The 18,690-nt window shown below is 41.2% G+C and overlaps 2 protein-coding genes across 4 annotated transcripts in view; both read left to right on the top strand.

Moving 5' to 3' along the window:
* The first annotated feature begins 227 nt into the window (after positions 1–227).
* Positions 228–16,468, top strand: LOC139580773 (cell division cycle protein 27 homolog). 2 transcript variants are annotated; one of them, XM_071409786.1, is made up of 19 exons: positions 228–400; positions 1,766–1,841; positions 2,376–2,523; positions 2,668–2,793; positions 3,722–3,819; positions 4,094–4,263; positions 6,540–6,739; positions 8,213–8,324; positions 8,579–8,697; positions 9,017–9,116; positions 9,512–9,716; positions 9,987–10,159; positions 10,386–10,538; positions 10,769–10,977; positions 13,802–13,919; positions 14,175–14,303; positions 14,447–14,521; positions 15,043–15,205; positions 15,585–16,468. In XM_071409786.1, the coding sequence occupies exons 1-19, from the start codon at positions 374–376 to the stop codon at positions 15,668–15,670; spliced, it is 2,487 nt and encodes an 828-aa protein (XP_071265887.1). In that variant the 5' UTR covers positions 228–373; the 3' UTR covers positions 15,671–16,468. The 2 variants fall into 2 exon arrangements, with proteins under 2 accessions (XP_071265887.1, XP_071265879.1); XM_071409778.1 differs by having other exon boundaries at positions 15,582–15,821.
* Positions 16,469–18,424: 1,956 nt separating this feature from the next.
* The window catches only part of LOC139580721 (KAT8 regulatory NSL complex subunit 1-like), a 75,749-nt gene continuing 75,483 nt past the window's right edge, over positions 18,425–18,690 (top strand). The window contains exon 1 of one of the 2 annotated variants that reach the window (XM_071409669.1): positions 18,425–18,445. The gene's annotated coding sequence lies outside the window, so the exon portion shown is untranslated. The remainder of the gene's footprint in view (positions 18,446–18,690) is intronic. The other variant, XM_071409682.1, reaches the window with a different exon arrangement.

Raw genomic sequence — 18,690 nt, 5'->3', positions numbered from 1 at the left:
ATTCGTGACATATTGTAGGAATTGCATTTCGTAACATATCATATGAAATGGATGATGGACATCCAGAAATTGATACATACCATATGAAAAGTAACAGATATAAAGATTAGTTCTATCGATCTCTATGGTTGATATACGAGTTTATATTTCAGCTAACAACCGTTTCGGTTATTTCCGTTGGTCTTCGATTCTATTCGTAAACTGATACGTTTGCATCTGTTTCGGATATGTTCGGGAGCTTTCGGCATGGTCGGTAACGGTCGTTGTGTTCAAATCTTCAGAGCTACTTCTGGCCTGGATACTGAACTAAGAAAGGAACTGAAGAAAGAGGGAAACAAAAAACAGTGGACGAGAGAAGGAGCCTGACAACGGAATGACGGTGCTGCAGGAACCTGTTCAGGTAACGAAGCAGTTTGCTATACCAAGAAGAGAACTGTCACATGCAGGACAAGAGGAATGTATTGTGGCCTGCATGGTTACCTCCCTACCAGAAAGGTCCACTACTGCTACACCGAGGCCTGAGAATAAATGGTTTGGCCTAGCCAGCTAGCATTCTCCGAATAGTTGCTTCGTTGTTAAAATCGGTAAACTAGTGCCTGTTATTCATTATATACCACACAGGGGTACTCTTTTGAACGGCCACTGTCAGCCAGGTATACGAAATTAGATAGCGGTAGGTGCCAACTAACTAGGTGCTCAGTCATTAGCCATATTTAGCTAGCGACGTTAACTCGCTACTAGTTATGGAGCCTCAACGTTTGTTTTGAAATTATCTGGTTAATGTTAGTAATCTAGTTAGCTACTGGCAAACTAGACTAACATACCGTGCTAACCTTAGCTAATTAACGTTACTAACTTAGACTATGACAGTAAAGTGAGTTTTTCAGATAACATTATCTAAATTAACTACAGTTAGTTAGTTAGCTAAACATTACAGCTGATCATATTGATGATGGTTGACATTATTTCGATGTCATTCTCCCTGCAACATAACATTAGCTAACGCTAAAGTCGTTAAGCTAGCATCTAAGTTAACGTTAGCTAGTATGTCGACCAAGGTTTAAGTTATTTCAGGTTGTATTGTAAATGGGCATTTTGACAGCTGAATTGAAAATATTGAAAACCATTGGCTAGTTAGCTAACTACTCAGTGCTAGCTAGCTACATGGATAACTGCTGTCTGCATTGATAGCGTTTGTTGAACATTTGATGCAGCTATCTACTTGCCAGCTACCGTAACCTTAAACATCATCAGATCTGACATAGCCAAGTAACGTTACCTCAACTAACAGCCAAGTACCTCAATTTGAGTTGAGGTACTTAGCTAGAATTGCTAAGTTATCCTATGACCACAGATGTTGGTATTGAACGATGAAATAACGTTAGCTAAATGTTTGACACTTGCCACGAAAAACTGAAATTCGCATAAGCCCTAGACCAGTGAAACCCCCCCCAATTATTTAAAAAAATATATAGCATTGTCTGCCCGTCGAATGTAACTAGCTAATGGTTGTTTGCTGTGTCAACATTTCATAGCCATCTAGCTAACAGCCAGCCATACGATTGAATAGTTCGCTATAATACGCTGCAAGCTTTGTATTCAAATAATGTATTATCAACGCATGTGCTTATTGACTGATTAGGCCATTGATTATTAGTGAGTTGTAAAGCTTGCTGTCAGAGCCACCACCAGATCAGACAATCATAGTAGGCTGTGTGACAATATGTAGAGATGCAGATGTGTTTGTTTGTCTCCCTGTGTCTAGGCTGCTGTTTGGCATGCACTAAACCACTATGCCTACAGAGATGCCGTGTTCCTGGCCGAGAGACTATATGCTGAAGGTAATGAAATCTACCCCTCTTGTCTTAAGAAGATCATGTCCATGCTGCAGCACAGCTGAGCTCCTCCTCTTTCAGCTTAACATTACTGTGCAGACAACTGTACAGTTCCACCTGATTGCTTTAATCCACACATATAGTCCGGAAAGGTTTTGACATGATGGTGGCTTGTGGGGCCTGACTGACACATGCAAAACAGGTTTTAGAACAGATTGTCATTTGTTATAGAATAGCCTGTAGGCTGCTGTTGCTTTAATGTGGAACGCAAAAAACTGCAGTGCACTATTAGGCTATAGCGTAGACGTGAGTCGATCAAAATAACATGTCAAGTATGAAAATTGGTCACATGCCAAAAGGAATCTAATGCAAGTCTGAAAATGTCGGCGCCAAATTAATAACATTTATATTTATAACTCCTAGTCATCTGGGATTGTGCTTTTGGTGTTTGTGTGTGTGTCAGGGTATGTATCTGTATGTTAATTTAAGTGCAAATTATGCAAATGAATTATTTGGATGCATCTCTTATCCTCCTCACAGTGCATTCGGAGGAGGCCCTCTTTCTGTTAGCCACATGCTACTATCGTTCGGGAAAGGCCTACAAGGCATACCGCCTTCTCAAGGGGCACAGCTGCACAACACCACAATGCAAATACCTCCTCGCCAAGTGCTGTGTGGAACTGAGCAAGTAAGGATGTTATTTTGTGTCTGGTGTTTTAGGTCTCATAGCTATGACATTGTGCATGCTTTGAATCCAGAGTGTCTGCATAGCTCCCTTCCTCTTTGACACCTGTATGCTCACATCGGTGGTCCGGTCCTCTTCTCTTCCCAGGCTTGCAGAGGGAGAGCAGATCCTGACAGGGGGGGTCCTGAACAAACAGAAGAGCCAGGAGGACATCGTCACAGAGTTTGGAGACTCTGCCTGTTTCACATTGTCCCTATTGGGGCAAATCTATTGGTAGGATAACCATGTTCATTACTTCATTGTTGAACAATCGAAAGCATGTTCGGGGGAACGTTTTCAATTGAGAGTTGATTGCTTGTGTGCTAGCTATCTATAGCAATATCTAATGTTTTACTATGCAACTGAGTGATAGACGTTGCACCCTAGTGAAGAGGGTTGGGCGTAGCAGTGCCTTGATGTTTGTTTGTCGCGATGGACTTGTTTATTGTATCCTGAAGGAAACCTTGTTAATTCAGCTTCCCATGGTGTTGCTAATGAATTAAAGGGAGCAGAAATTGAGAATTGGAGAGAAGGCATGTCTGTGAATGATATTTGGATGTTACCTTGGTCAATTCAAATGGGCTATTTGAATGCAGGAAGGGGCTGTAGCAGCCTCCTAAGCAGAGGATGTCCTTTTCTACAGATATACTGTATTTAGAACATGATGTAAGCTCAGCCAGTGGGCTAGAATGTCCGAGCATTTAATTATCACTTAGTCATGAACATCATGTTACAATTTAGACATGCATGAACCACAATCAAAATGCTGTTGTCTCAATTTCTAAGGTTTAACCATATCAGAAATCAGACTCTAAACAACAACGTGGTATGCTGGTATATTTCACAATGATGTTGCATTATTACTGTGTGATGTCAGGAAAACCAATGTAGCGGTTAAGCAAAGGTAATTGGTCTGGTATCTAACATGTGTGACCGTAATACAACCATAAATGCCCAGCGAGTGGTTGCTTCCTCTTATAAATTAGATTTGAGGTACAGGAACAAGCTAATCCTGACAAAGATATTAGCTGGAATGTTCTGAATTAGATTAACGTAACCAGGCGCAATGTGTTTTGTTGTGTGATTGCACGTGCGTGCCTGTCACCCACATGCGTCACTCAATATCGAGAAGATAATTTTCTTCTTCCTTCTGTCTGTGCAGCAAAACGGATCGTCTGGCCAAAGGTTCTGAATGTTATCAGAAGAGCCTGAGTATGAATCCTTTCCTGTGGTCTCCGTTTGAGTCCCTCTGTCAGATCGGTGAGTCAGTCAATCAGCTGGGATGGGTGGGTGGTAGGGTAGTTAGTTATATAATGCATGTTAAGATGATAGAGTAGAATATGTATTTGCATTAACAATAGAGTTTGATTCACTCGTCATTGTAAGACAAAAATTAGAAACTTACACTGGTCCTAATCCCTAGCATGATGGCAGATCCAAATCGAATTCCCTGACCAGTGCTCAGGCTCAAATCCACTCTATTCCCTCCCCCTGCTCTTAAGCTGATTGTATTAACCTGTATCTTTGTTGTCAGGCGATCGTCCGGACCCAGAGCAGATCTTCAGACTGACGTCCCTGCAGTTCTTTAGCGGCGGGAGTGGAGCCCCTCCCCTGTTCCCTATCAGCCCTGCCCACACACCAAGCCACAACATGCCCCACCGCCAGGTGGACACAGTGCTCATGGAGACGCCCCAGGACACCTTAGTACGTCCCTTCGACTCTCCATCCCCCTGTCCATTTAAACCCAGTATTCCTGTTCATATTTTTCTAAGGCCAGGTTCGGCTCTCTTTACAATGATGGCTTGCATTGCATTGGTGCCAAGATGAAAGAGTGTTTGACCTGGTGTTTGGTTAGGGGTTGGGACTGTGGAAGAAGGTGATCTGTGAACACTAGGGGTGTAACAGTAAACTTATTCTTACTGAACTGTTTGGTACGGGGACCTCGGTTTGGTCTGCAATGTGAACCCAAATGTATATATATATATTTTTTATGTACACACACGTGTGTGTGTGTGTGTGTGTGTGTGTGTGTGTGTGTGTGTGTGTGTGTGTGTGTGTGTGTGTGTGTGTGTGTGGGTGTGTGTGTGTGTGTGTGTGTGTGTGTGTGTGTGTGTGTGTGTGTGTGTGTGCACACACACACACTACCGTTCAAAAGTTTGGGGTCACATAGAAATATCCTTGTTTTTGAAAGAAAAGCTTTTTTTTTTTCTCCATTTTAAAAGAACATAAATTGATCAGAAATACAGTGTAGACATTGTTAATGTTGTAAATTACTATTGTAGCTATATATATATATATATATATATATATATATATATATATATATATATATATATATATATATATATATATATATATATATATATAAAAAAAGGAATATCTACATAGGCATACAGAGGCCCATTATCAGCAACCATCACTCCTGTGTTTCGATGGCACGTTGTGTTAGCTAATCCAAGTTCATCTGGCAGCTTCATTAAATAGTACCCGCAAAACACCAGTCTCAATGTCAACAGTGAAGAGGCAATTCCGGGATACTGGCCTTCTAGGCAGAGTTCCTCTGTCCAGTGTCTGTGTTCTTTTGCTCATCTTAATCTTTTCTTTTTATTGGCCAGTCTAAGATATGGCTTTTTCTTTGAAACTCTACCTAGAATGCCAGCATCCCGGAATCACCTCTTCACTGTTGACATTGAGACTGGTGTTTTGCGGGTACTATTTAATGAAGCTGCCAGTTGAAGACTTGTGAGGCGTCTGTTTCTCAAACTAGACACTCTAATGTACTTGTCCTCTTGCTCAGTTGTGCACCGGGGCCTCCCACTCTTTCTATTCTGGTTAGAGCCAGTTTGCGCCGTTCTGTGAAGGGAGTAGTACACAACGTTGTACGAGATCTTCAGTTTCTTGCCAATTTCTCGCATGGAATAGCCTTCATTTCTCAGAACAAGAATAGACTGACGGGCTTCAGAAGAAAGTGTTTTGTTTCTAGCCATTTTGAGCCTGTAATCGAACCCAAAAATACTGACGCTCCAGATACTCAACTAGTCTAAAGAAGGCCAGTTTTATTGCTTCTTTAATCAGAACAACAGTTTTCAGCTGTGCTAACATAATTGCAAAAGGTTTTTCTAATGATCAATTACCCTTTTTAAAATGATAAACTTGGATTAGCTAACACAACGTGCCATTGGAACACAGGAGTGATGGATGCTGATAATGGGCCTTTGTACGCCAATGTAGATTTTCCATAAAAAATCTGCCGTTTCCAGCTACAATAGTCATTTACAACATTAACAATGTCTACACTGTATTGCTGATCAATTTTATGTTATTTTAATGGGGGAAAAATGTGCTTTTCTTTCAAAAACAAAAACATTTCTAAGTGACCCCAAACTTTTGAACGGTAATGTATATACACACACAGTACCATCCAAATTTGGACACCTACTCATTCAAGGATTTTTCTTTATTTTACTATTTTCTACATTGTAGAATAACAGTGAAGACAAACTATGAAATAACACATGTGTAATCAAGTAGTAATTAAACACATCTAAATATATTTGAGATTCTTCAATGTAGTGCCTTAGACCGCTGCGCCACTCGGGAGGCCCCAGGACCTCCAATTTTTGAGTGAACCTGAAAAACTAAATGAAACCAGGTAAAAAAAAATAATTGAAACAGATTTTATAGGGCCCTACATTATATGGCTCATGATCTATTCCTTGGTTCGTTTGACATCTTTTGCCAACACTAAAATTATCTACAGTAACGTTTGGCATTTAATTTTCCACTGTACCGAACCGTGACCCAAAAAACGCAATATGTACTGAACCGTGGGTTTGGTGAACCGTTACACCCCTAATGAACGCTTTATGATAAATAACACTTCACAAGCAAAGATCACAGTTCTTTCTAATAACCTGCCTATCCAAATGTGCAATGAAGAACTGACAACTGCTGTCTCGTTCCCTTTCCCTCCCCTGTAGGAATTAAACAGACTGAACCTGGAGTCTTCCAACTCAAAGTACTCGTCTCTGAACACAGACTCTCTGAACGTCATCTCCCCGGACACCGTAGGGCCTCTGGGTACAGGCGGCTCCCTGCTATCCAAACAAGTGCAGAACAAACCCAAGAGTGGGCGCAGTCTACTGGGGGGACCGGCAGCACTCAGCCCCCTAACGCCCAGGTACTGGTGGTCTCAACCCGTACACACAAATAAGATGTTTTTTCTCAGTAGTGGCTCTATTACATGTGTTGGGCTGTTTTATCATAAGTGGATTGACACAGGCACGCGTTATCTATCTGCTCATAAGTGTCGTCTGGCACTGTATTTTGAGTGTGGCGTGTATTCTCTGTGTGTTGAGGCACTCCCACATGTTTCCCACTGACTACTTTTACAGTGTCATTATGTAGGGTGTCCATCCACTCTGCCCAGAGTGGGTAAAAATGCACTTTGGTGATTCAATTTCACTTCCTTATGTTTATAAAATACATTTTACCAAGACAAATATGATTATTCATGTTCTAACAAATTTCGTAACCTAATACATCCGTTAATAAGCACTAAGCTTTGTTGACAGAGCGGTGCAGGTTTCTCATAACTTTTAAGGATTTAGCATTTTGTGGTTGTTGTCTTCAAAGTTGTTTCCGCGGGTCGCAAAAAGCTAAATTAGCATGACACGAGCTGAATTGAAATGTAAAAGGCTTTGAAGATAAAAGCTTGGTACACACTCAATGCTCCGTTGACATTTCACAGAGATACGTTTGTTTTTGTGAGAAATCTTTGAAGTAGAGCAGGAATTTCACATTAATACGAAAAGTTCCTACTAAAATATGGAAGCATTACATATGTCTCAAAATCGCTATCTATCTTACCTCTATATTGTTTAATGTCCTGCGCATTTTATAAGAAAGATGATGAGTTAAACGGTGAGCCTGTATTTACCTTATTAATTCTCGCACAGCATCCAGCCTAGCAGACGCAATGCTATTTTCCTGTATTTTGACCACTTCTTCTCTGGCCTCCATTGATTTAGTCATCCTACAAGGGTGAAAACTCTAACATTTGAATGGATTATGATAGAGACATGAGATTTGGAGCATTGGTTTTCTTCGAGGAGTATCTGCCCAATTGAATGTTATTTTGCCCAATTTAATGTTATTTTACCCATTGGTCAAAATATGCATTTTTAATTTGACACCCTACATTATAGAGGCATATGCATTGGCAATCTCCTCAGAACATTATTATATTGTCAGCGATCACTCCGCTTGTAATTTGTCCATGGCTTTGAAAATTGTAGTCAAGTAACATTATCTAGGTTATAATTTGATATTGTGCACCTGGCTGCAGTACATGCTGGTCTATCATTCATTCATTCATCCTCCAACTCCATTGTCCACTAGCCTGTAATTAGGGAGACTGTAATGATAACTGGCTTCAGAGGACGTCTTGATTACTGCTTTTCCTCTGTCCTCTACGACGGTTTTGTTCTGTGAGGGCTTTTCTACCTCCGTTAAAGGCTTCTCTGGTACTGCAACTGGATGTAAATGGCCTCCATGGGGACTTCTGCATGATAGGCTAAATTATACAGAGCTGAATAAGTCAACAATGTAGATGAGATATACTGAGAATCCATTTGAATGATCTTATTCCCAGTTTTGGAATATTGCCCCTGGAGCCCAGCCCAGGGGACCCCTTGTATCTGCAGAACTACTCTCACAGTGGCTCGGGGATGGAGCCACCCCCTTCCGGAGTCCCACCAAAGAAGGTACGCACGCGTCATCGCTATAATGAAGACAACACGCCAACCGCTATGTGGCTCTCCTATTTGGAGTGTTAATCGAAGAGCAACATACTGTGTGTAAAAATCGTTCTATGCACGCTGAATAGAAAACATTTCAACTTCAGAGGAGATTCCTTTAATTTCAGTAACGGATTGAACAATGGAGGTCAAAGATGTTTTGTTGGCCATTTTTTAAAAATGTATTTTAAATAGCTTTGTTCCCACTTTTCCCTCTTCAGTCTGTAGCAAGAATCAGCCAGCCGGGGACGAAGTCGGTGTTTGCACAGAGTGGCAACAGCAGGGAGATCATCCCTATCTCCTTCAACCAGACTCAGACCACTGCCCCCCCACAGACCAGGTATGTGCTCATTACAAGGCCCATATGGACCCATGTTTACAGTATGGAAATGCAGAGATATTGCCAAAAAAGACAGCTGTCCTCACAATACTTGTTTATTTTCAGTGAGAATTCATGCAGGGTGAAATTGTGTAAATGTTATGAAATTGTGATCCATACTTGTTTTGAGTCAAGTGTTGTGCTTTAAACTTGAAACACTGCAGCATTTTTGCTTGGTCAAAATGTCACTCATGGCGTTGGTGTGCTCTGTGCTAGTGGTTGTCTAAGTATGAAGACCTGATGACAATTGTTGTGCTCTGTTTGTCTGTGCCTACTGTAGTACTACGCCTCAAGTGCTGAGCCCCACAATCGCTGCTCCCCCCAACGTGCAGCCCAGACGGAGCTCCAGACTCTTCACCAGTGCCAGCTCTACTGCCAAGGTAACATAGCAGAGACTCAGAGTTTGAGTGGATTTTTCCTTTAAACATATACCCAAATATTGGAATTGAGATGGACAGTAAGATTTGTGGTGCATCTTTTGAACCAGGAAAACAAAAACATCAGTTTGCTCTCAAGTCTAGCATTTTAAGTAGTGTTATGATATTTATGAGCAGAGATTGCATTTTATATGTATTATTTTGTTCTATATAGAATAGAGGTTGGCTCAAAACAGACTGCCCGTCTGGGTTGTGCTGCTGAGATTCTTGGCAAAGATGTTATTTTTCCTCTTTTTCCTATTACCAAATATCAAAAGGGGGGGGGGGGGGGGCAGACATGGTTCTGATGTTAGCAGAGGTCTTTGAGATGCTAAACACAAACAAACATTACTCAACAGGAGAATAGCAAGAAGCTGAAAATGAAGTTCCCCACCAAAATCCCCAACCGGAAGACCAAGTCAAAAATGGGCAAGGGAGGCATCACCCCATCCAACCTGAACGAGAGCATTGAGATCCTCAAGCTGGACTCGTCCATGACAGACGGGAAAGTCAGTATGGGCTCTCCTCAGTTCCAGGCCTTCAGTCTGCAGAAGGCTGCTGCAGGTGAGCTGGGACACTGTTAGAATTAACTCTCACACTTTGACTTTCAGTCTTCTTTGCCTGACCATGTCAAGATGTTGAGGTGTAGGGATACACTGCCATTAAAAACAATGTCAAAGTAATGTAGTAGTTTTCTGACTTTTTTTATTAAGTTGCTGTTATAATTGTACTACATTTCTATAGTCTTATTAGCCGCCTTGTCATACAATGTCCTTACAAAGATGCCATCACAAGTCCTTATCTCCAAACCCCTCTTTTCCCTCTGTGTTCCAGATGGCCTGATGTCGCTGATGCGAGACATCGGCCGGGGGTACCTGGCCCTCTGCTCTTACAATTGTAAGGAGGCTATCAGCATCCTGAGCCAGCTGCCTTCCCATCACTACAACACAGGGTGGGTCCTGGGACAGATCGGCAGGGCCCACTTTGAGCTGGCCGAATACATGCAGGTAAGGGAGAGCCTTCTTTTGCTAGGTTCATCTTTCATACCTAAAACAGGGATTGTGGGCATCTGAAGCTAGATGTGCTCCTGTCCTTACTATATTTTCACAGGGTTAAGACTGTCAAATGGATGCAAAGAGTGGTCGATGGCTGTGTTATGGTGGCTTCTGCTACTTCTCAATGGCTCGATTTATAAACTTTTCTCACTATTTGCCTCCTGTCCCCTCCCTGCAGGCGGAGAGGATCTTCTCAGAGGTGCGGCGCATCGAGAGCTACCGGGTGGAGGGCATGGAGATTTACTCCACCACCCTTTGGCACTTGCAGAAGGACGTGGCCCTGTCGGCCCTGTCCAAAGACCTCACCGACATGGACAAGAATTCACCAGAGGTACATAGTTAACTAACACACTGGGACAAACAGTTGCATGTACCGTATCCACATGTCTAGTCCTGGGCTAAAAAGTATGTTCAATTGAGACTTTTCCATTGGGAAATGCTTACAAGTGATTCTGTCTTGGAGTATGGTTGCCTTAATTTAAAAGATCCATATTTTTGCTCCTTCCGCTCCTCTTCTATTCCTTCCCTCCTCCCCAACTCTCTCTCTCTTTGTCCCCTTAGGCATGGTGCGTGGCTGGTAACTGTTTCAGTCTGCAGAGGGAGCATGACATAGCCATTAAGTTCTTCCAGCGTGCCATCCAGGTGAACCCGGGCTTTGCCTACGCCTACACGCTGCTAGGCCATGAGTTTGTCCTCACAGAGGAGCTGGAGAAGGCTCTGGCCTGCTTCCGTAACGCCATCAGAGTCAACACACGCCACTACAATGCCTGGTGAGTTAGTGCACAACCTTGGAGTGATAGTGGATGTGACAAAATCTGAATTACAATCGTAATAGATGTGAAAATGCTCTATTATGGTTGAGAATGAAACGACTGAACAAATGAACAACGACACAGCACAGCAAGTAATTGAAAGAAATAGGTTTTGATTAGGTTTTACTGGTAATTGGGACATGCGTAAATACCAACAAAATAACTTTTTGGTCTGTGTGTTTCAACTAACTTAAAATGCTTAAAAGGCCGCTAAAATTGTAAATGTCGGTGTCGTTTTTTTTGGCACGGAAAATATCGGATATCTGTATTGGCCAAAAATGTCATATCGGTGCATCCCTATAATTCACCAATACATTTCTTGGTAATCCAAAAAATATCAGGTTTTAAAATCACAGCTGGCCTTTTCCATTGTTTGCTGCCTCCATTCGGGATGCATTGTTTCAGTTTCAATGACTCAATATAAAAACGGATGAATGTAACTAAGGTTGGGAATGTCAATACAATCAAACTAGCAAGGGAATGATCACAAGTCCGTCATAACGTGGCTAATAGGCTAGGATATCTATTTATGTAGCAAGCTAAAAACATGGAGCCTAATGTTTGCTAGCTAGCTAGCTTGCAGGATGTCATGCCATTGGAGGAGTGAGTGACTCCCCCCCCCCTCATATCGTTTTTTGGTGGCTATACAAAGCTAGAGATGCAGGTGTCATTTGGTTAGCTAGCAAGAACTTGAACGACTGTTATACAGTTAGCATATCTCTTGCATTCGCAAATTCACTCTGGCTATCTACTCTGATTTCAGAGCACTCTCGTCTGAGTGTGCCAGAGCGCAGAATAACTGATGAATTTACGAACGCACAACACCTACTGAATATGACCGGTGTCAGTAAACATAGGCAAAAAAAAATTATAGTTAGTCAAGAATGCTCTAGATTACATGTAACCAGCTTTTCTACATCAAGTAAAATGGTCAGAGTGAGGTGTTCTCACATTTGTGTCTGGAAGTAGCTAGTTAGCAAACTAGCCAACTTTAGCCAGTTAGCTTAGGTGCTTGGTTGGGACAAGCATGCATTGGCAGGCAAGCTGCAGAAGGATGAGGCTATAATTCCCCATTGTTTAGCTGAAAACGTTTGAGAGTGTTTATCTAATGTTCCTTCGTTAGATTTTATCTCCTCTTGCTCTGGCTAGCATTAGTTGTTGGTCTTGTTGATGTGCATAACTGAGTGAGAGAGCCTACCTTTTCATGGTTGTTTGATCAATAGAAATGTAAAGTTCCCAAATGTAAGAGGACTCCCGTGTCGTTAACATATTTGCAGAAATCCATTTGCGTGTATTTTGTGGCTTTTGGCGAATGAGTTGCGCTGTTACAACTTCCTGTAAACACAGTCCAGTTCAAAGTGAATGATTGCCGGCCCATGTAGCAAATGGCATGTTTACATAAAGGTCTACTGTAGCTCTGATTGGCTATAGCGCACCAGTCTGTGTAGACTCCGGGTCCTGGACAAACATGTTTTTATTAATTTTTATTAACTGCAGGAACTATTAATTGTCCAAATGCACGGCCGCTTTCCCACTTTATATTGCTATAGAATTTACACAAATGCCTTAGTATACGTAATTCCCAAACATTCTAAGAATTTATGAAACGTGAAAATGACCAGTGGTTGCTTGTCAGAATTTAAGTGTCATTCTTCCTAGTGTGTATATGAACAGATTTGTATACGATTTTATGTTGCTAAAATGCTGTCAGTTTCACTTTAAATGCAACACTGTTTCTCACAAGTTATTTTCAAAGAGTTGGCTAACAGCAAGCGTGCTACAATAAAACTTATTGTTGAAAGTTATTCTTGAAAAAGGAGAATCTAACAAATTAGCAACAACATCCTCCTTGATAACACCTGCTGCAGCCGCTGCAAACTAGCCGACAACAAAAGCTAGCTAGCTAGACCGTGGGAAACCTACTGCTCGCTATTGCGCAGTGACCTGTCGGCCTTCAAAAGTGCAGAAATGTCCATGTTTTTGTAAAAAACGGTCCCACTCATTAAGTCAATGTGATTGGTTGATTTCATTGTCACTCCAAAATTTTGCCCTATTACAGTTGAAAAGCAGAAGCCTTTTTCTAGCTTCTGATGGCCTAGCCAATGGCTGACTTAGCTAGGTATATTTATCTCCCCAGAGACCAGCAAAGAAATCCTGATTGGATAATTTTTTTCTCTGCAGCGTTAACCCTTTTCAGTTTTTGTTGAAAAGAAGAGATTAAATCAAACTACATTGAAAATAATAGAATTAGCATTATTATAATCATAATTTTATAAAACCTTAGCCTATAGAAGGCCTATTGTTCCCCACTGTGTTTGGGTTAGGAATAATTCGTAGATTGGCTCTCTTTTCCCCCAGTATGCATTTTTTCACTATTCTGAATATCTAAAGAATCCATATGTTCTGAAATATGAACATAGAAATACTGGACATTTTGAACACTTATGGTGGGGATTTGACAAAATTACCGTCATGGTCTTGAATTGGACTCACATTTTTCTGGTCTTGACTATGTCTCGGTCCCTTTGTCCCCCTCCCGGTCTCGACTCGGTCTCGCCCCCCCACCTTTCGGTCTTGGTCTTGAATCGGTCTCGCTTGAGGTGTTCTCGAACACAGCACTGTATTACCTTAATGCAGATTAATAATCTGAAGTCTTAGTAAAGAATTAAAGCTAAAACGTCTTATTTTGATGTTAGTGAATAATTCAGGATTATGGGAGACACTTGTTATCTCACCTCTCTCTCTCCTCTCTCCGTCTCTCTTTCTATCCCTCCATCTCCAGGTATGGCTTGGGGATGATTTACTATAAGCAGGAGAAGTTCAACCTGGCAGAGATTCACTTCAAGAAGGCACTTAGCATCAACCCTCAGAGCTCTGTGCTCCTCTGCCACATCGGAGTGGTGAGTGGCCCGCTACACTCAGTCTCTTTCAGCTCACTTAGTCTGTCAGGGCACTTCAAGACATTGCATGCTGATTAATTTTTTTTTTTTTTTAACCATCTTTATGTTTTAGAAAAACACTTTATAAATCATATGTATTATTATTACTATTTTCAAAGCCTGTAGTATTTTACATTTGGTACTTGAGTCCTTTCTCCAATGTTCTTTATGGCACACTAACTAACGTGCTCCATGTTTCCTGTTGTTTCCACACAGGTTCAGCATGCACTGAAGAAGTCTGACCATGCTTTAGAAACCCTGAATAGAGCGATCAACATAGACCCCAAGAACCCTCTATGCAAATTTCACAGGGCCTCCATCCTCTTCGCTAATGAAAAGTACAAGGTAGGTCCATATTGCATTTCACAAGTGAACACTGGCTAACCTACTTTTCAGCACAATTCCTCTTCCGTATTAATATTATCATTGTTCACTGTATTTTCTATTGGTTAAGTCTAAGCAAACAGTTTTTTGTGTTCCCTTTTCAGGCGGCTCTTCAAGAGCTTGAAGAGCTGAAACAAATAGTGCCCAAAGAGTCCCTTGTTTACTTTTTAATAGGAAAGGTAAGCAAATGTAAACTTTTATTTTCTTTGTGGGGATTATGAGGAAAGGAGCTGACCATAAGTGAAGAATTTACTGTCACTTTGATATTAATAGACCACTTTACACTTGCCTCTCAAATCTCATATAGTCTGACTTTGTACAATGGACTAAATAGCTATGAGATGTTTGACATCAAATTTTATTCGTCACATGCGCCGAATATAACAGGTGTAGTGTAGACCTTACTGTGAAATGCTTACTTACGAGCCCTTAACCAACAATGCAGAGTTTTTAAAAAGTAAGAAACATTTGCTAAATAAACTAAAGGAGAAATAGTAACCCAATAAAATAACAATAATGAGGCTATATACAAAGGGTACTGGTACCGAGTCAATGTGCAGGGGTATGGGTAAGTTGAGGTAATTGTGGCAATATGTAAATGTAGGTAGGGGTTTAGTGACATATTTCCTAGTTTACGAATGTATTCGTATGGATGGTGTGTCCTGCTCTAATATGCTTTCTTCCCTATTGCTCCCCTCAGGTGTATAAGAAGCTGGGCCAGACCCACTTGGCATTGATGAATTTCTCCTGGGCCATGGACCTGGATCCCAAAGGAGCCAACAATCAGATCAAAGAGGCCATAGACAAGAGGTACCTCCCTGACGACGAGGAGCCTGTCACTGAGGACTACCCCTATGACTCAGGTACAACCATTGTGACTGCCATGACCGACTGACACATGGCTATGACCATTTAGTTCCCTGTTAATGATGGCAATGGCCTGTACATTTGTTATGAGTTGCATCATTTATGCAAATGCAAAATATTTGACAGCCTTAAAATTAAACATTGAGTACTAGTAGTAAATAATTGAGTCAATATACGTCCGTATTTGAATAGTATATGTGAAACATTCCAGAAAGGTGTAGCCAAGTGGCCTACCACCAAAGTACATATCTTAGGGCGAAAATGCCAATATGGTCAGGTTTCTCTGTCTGTCTATGTTACTTTAAGAAGGAAGCTGAAAAATGTCAGTGTCAGGAGCCATGCTTTGACCTCTAACCTCCACCTTGTCCCCAGCAGCTGAGGTGGAGGAGTCGCAGGAGAGCAGTATGACCGACGCAGACGACACACAGCTCCACACCGCCGAGAGCGACGAGGTCCTGTAACTCCCCTGACCCTATCCCTCCACCCCGACCCCTCTTTTGGACTTAAAAACCATGCCAACCTGGAGCCAACCTCTAGACTCCAGTATTAAAGAGGAAGAGGAAAAAAAGGAAAAGAAGGAAAACAAACTGCTGCTAATACAGTACCTCCGATTTATTTTCATCATCTGCTATTTCTTGGTTTTGTTTTCTTCTACCCCTACACACACCACTACCACCACCATCCTCGTCCTTCTCCTGTCATGCCTTAGTCCTCACTGGCTTATCGTTCTCGTCGGCTCCCATGCAGCCATGTGTGGACGTATTTTTTTATTTTCGTTTCTGGTTTCTTTTTCCTAGAATACCTCATCAGCACCACATCGCCCCATCAGTGCTGATTTTGAATGTCCTGCCCCTCATCATTGAAAGACATCACTTTCGCTTCTTTTAGGTTTGGAGCGCTGCGCTCATGCCCACGGAAGAAAAATAAACAACAAACATTCATGGAAGTTCCTGTCTTAATGTTTAGGTTTTTTTATGTTATTTTTATCAGCTTTACTCTGAATAAACACTTGTGTTATAGCCTGTAACTCTTTGGTTCCTCTCTCCTGATTGGTCTGTGATTAAATGTATGGGAGAGAAATGAGGACAAGCACATTTCTCGCCTTTTCTCCGGGGCGTTGGGATGTCCAAGGTGTTCCAACCATGGTTATGGCCCGGCAAGTTTCAGCTAAAGCAGACAGATAATATCTCCTACTTGAGATCTAGCAATGACAGATGTCTCGATCACAGATGAATAAATAAAAGTGACATTTAACCATGTTTGTTTTAGAAGTGCCTCTTATTGACAACGATATGAGAAGCCAGTGGTTCATCAACCTGTCAACAAGATTTGATGTGCAGATCTTTTGAGGTGATTCATCATGAAATACTTCTAGAAACAAATGTGATAAAATATGATAATCATCCACAGGTTTAACCTGAGTGTCGGTCTGTTTGAGCTATCATGCCAACTACTTGTCATTCGTCGTACCAAACATTCGGCTTGACAATTACATTAATGGAGTTGGAAAGAGCACAAACTGATCTGGCACAAGCCTACCACAGGTTGGTCCTCACTGACCACATTAATACAAGGTATGATGACGGGGATTAAATGCCCAGTTTCAATATTTGGATGCATCTGGTCTAGAATGAATCACCCAAACATCCAAGTGTGCGTTTGGGGAGTTCCGCATTGATTCTGTGTGAATGTATACAATGTTTCTTGATGTGCTTCTTAACGTACAGTTGGGAAAGGCAAAAATCTCAATGCCACATTCAGAAATATTGCCCCATATCAAGGAGTTGAAATGCCTTTCCTAAAGTTTTGGTCTTTTTTTTTTCCTAAGGCAAACAACTTAATTTGTCCTCTGCACAGCCAGGTCAAAATATTATGTTCTCATTTTGCAAGTGCGTCGGGGTCTTACTTTAAAATGTGTTCTGTCTTTGGGGATAATGTCTGTTCATGTATATATGTGCTATTCATTTTAAGGATATTTGAGATGATAGAATAAACTACTTTACACATGTCCTCTAATTGACTGCCTTGTACTCCCCCAAAATGTGATGTCAATAAATGTACGACTTGTTGGCTGCATCTGCCTACAAACTCCTGATAAGACAGTAAATGTAAGACTTGTTGGCTGCGTATGCCTTTACAAACACCTGATAAGACAATGTATCTTAGTAGATGCTGATCAGAGTAAATTGGACAATGATTGGGGGACTGAACAACAGTTTATAGCCTAGTTTAAATTCAGTATGGATTTATATCACAAGTCTCAATTAATTGCATTGAGAACACTGATTAGTTCATGATTTCTAAGTGGGGGGGAACCAGTATTGTTTCAGGACAGGAGATGAAGATAACTCAGCGGTTCTGACAGTAGTGGGAGGATATTTTCACAATTGAGGACCTGGATCAGAGAAGAACTGGGATGAGCATCTGCTGTATCCTTGCCCTCACTGGCATACCAGGACATTGCATCTGATGTATCTTTGCCTTCACTTCCATAGCAGGACATTGCATCTGATGCAAGCAGGAACTTGGAGCCGGTATATGGAGGTTAGTAAGGTTATTTTAAGGTTAGTCTTATCTTGTAGAAGGACAGAAAGACCTATGCAAGTGGGGCATGGCATTAACTGACAATACACCTAGTCCTCAACAACTGGGCCACTCCACATACAACCACATAGGCTCGCACCTTTATCTCTGTATAATGCAATTTTAGTCCAGCAATGTCATATTACACACTACAGCAGCCTTAAGAAAAGCCCCTTCAAATGACAGTGATTCAATTGTTGTGACCCAGCATCAGCTTGTCAACACATCTAACACCGTATTAGGTTGCTGAAAAAGCAAATAAACAGCTTCGAATGTTCTCAGTGGCTATTACTAGGTACAAATTATGCTCCGTTTAGCCAATTAAGGGTTGAAATTTGGAGACTAAATACAAAGTAATTTGTGGCAAATGATTTGGTGGAGACCGGAATAATTTGGTGAAATTGACGTTGAAGAGTAATTGGCTAACTATTTAGTCTAACCAAATTATTTTACTTTAAAGTATTGCACTGTTATTGAGCTTGTATATTAATGACAACAAATGGTAAACTTCCATATTATTTACTTTCAACAAGACGCCCATCCGTGCAGACTAGAGGATAATAAGCCAATCGCCATCGCTGCATAACCAAATTGACGAATCACAGTGCTAGGCAGGCGGGTAATTCCGGTTCAAGACTGGTTGACTTGTGCAGGTAAGTGAACATGAATTCTTCACTCTGTCATGTTAAAACTGAGTTTATCTCACGTAATTTTACAAAACGGATTATGTTAGAAGATAAAATGAATAGAGATGGGATTTAAGTGTGTTATTTTATATGTTATTGATTTATTTGATGATCAAGTTTGAAATGCTAAGGTAAAACTGCTAACGTTACTGTGGGGTTGCAGTCAACAGGCCAAATAGTGTATCTAGCTAGCTATCGTTCTTCGGGTGTCG

The sequence above is a fragment of the Salvelinus alpinus genome, chromosome 1 (assembly GCF_045679555.1).
Source record: "Salvelinus alpinus chromosome 1, SLU_Salpinus.1, whole genome shotgun sequence".
In the NCBI taxonomy this organism is placed as follows: domain Eukaryota; kingdom Metazoa; phylum Chordata; class Actinopteri; order Salmoniformes; family Salmonidae; genus Salvelinus; species Salvelinus alpinus.
Note: the sequence above shows the minus strand (reverse complement) of the source record. Positions and strands in the feature narration are given on the sequence as shown.

Excerpts from the sequence above, each read along its gene's own strand:
- LOC139580773 (XM_071409778.1), top strand. The coding sequence starts at position 374 with ATGACGGTGCTGCAGGAACCTGTTCAG. Across the intron at positions 1,842-2,375 it reads CGAGAGACTATATGCTGAAG|TGCATTCGGAGGAGGCCCTC; the intron begins GTAATGAAATCT and ends TCCTCCTCACAG. Across the intron at positions 14,522-15,042 it reads TTTACTTTTTAATAGGAAAG|GTGTATAAGAAGCTGGGCCA; the intron begins GTAAGCAAATGT and ends TGCTCCCCTCAG.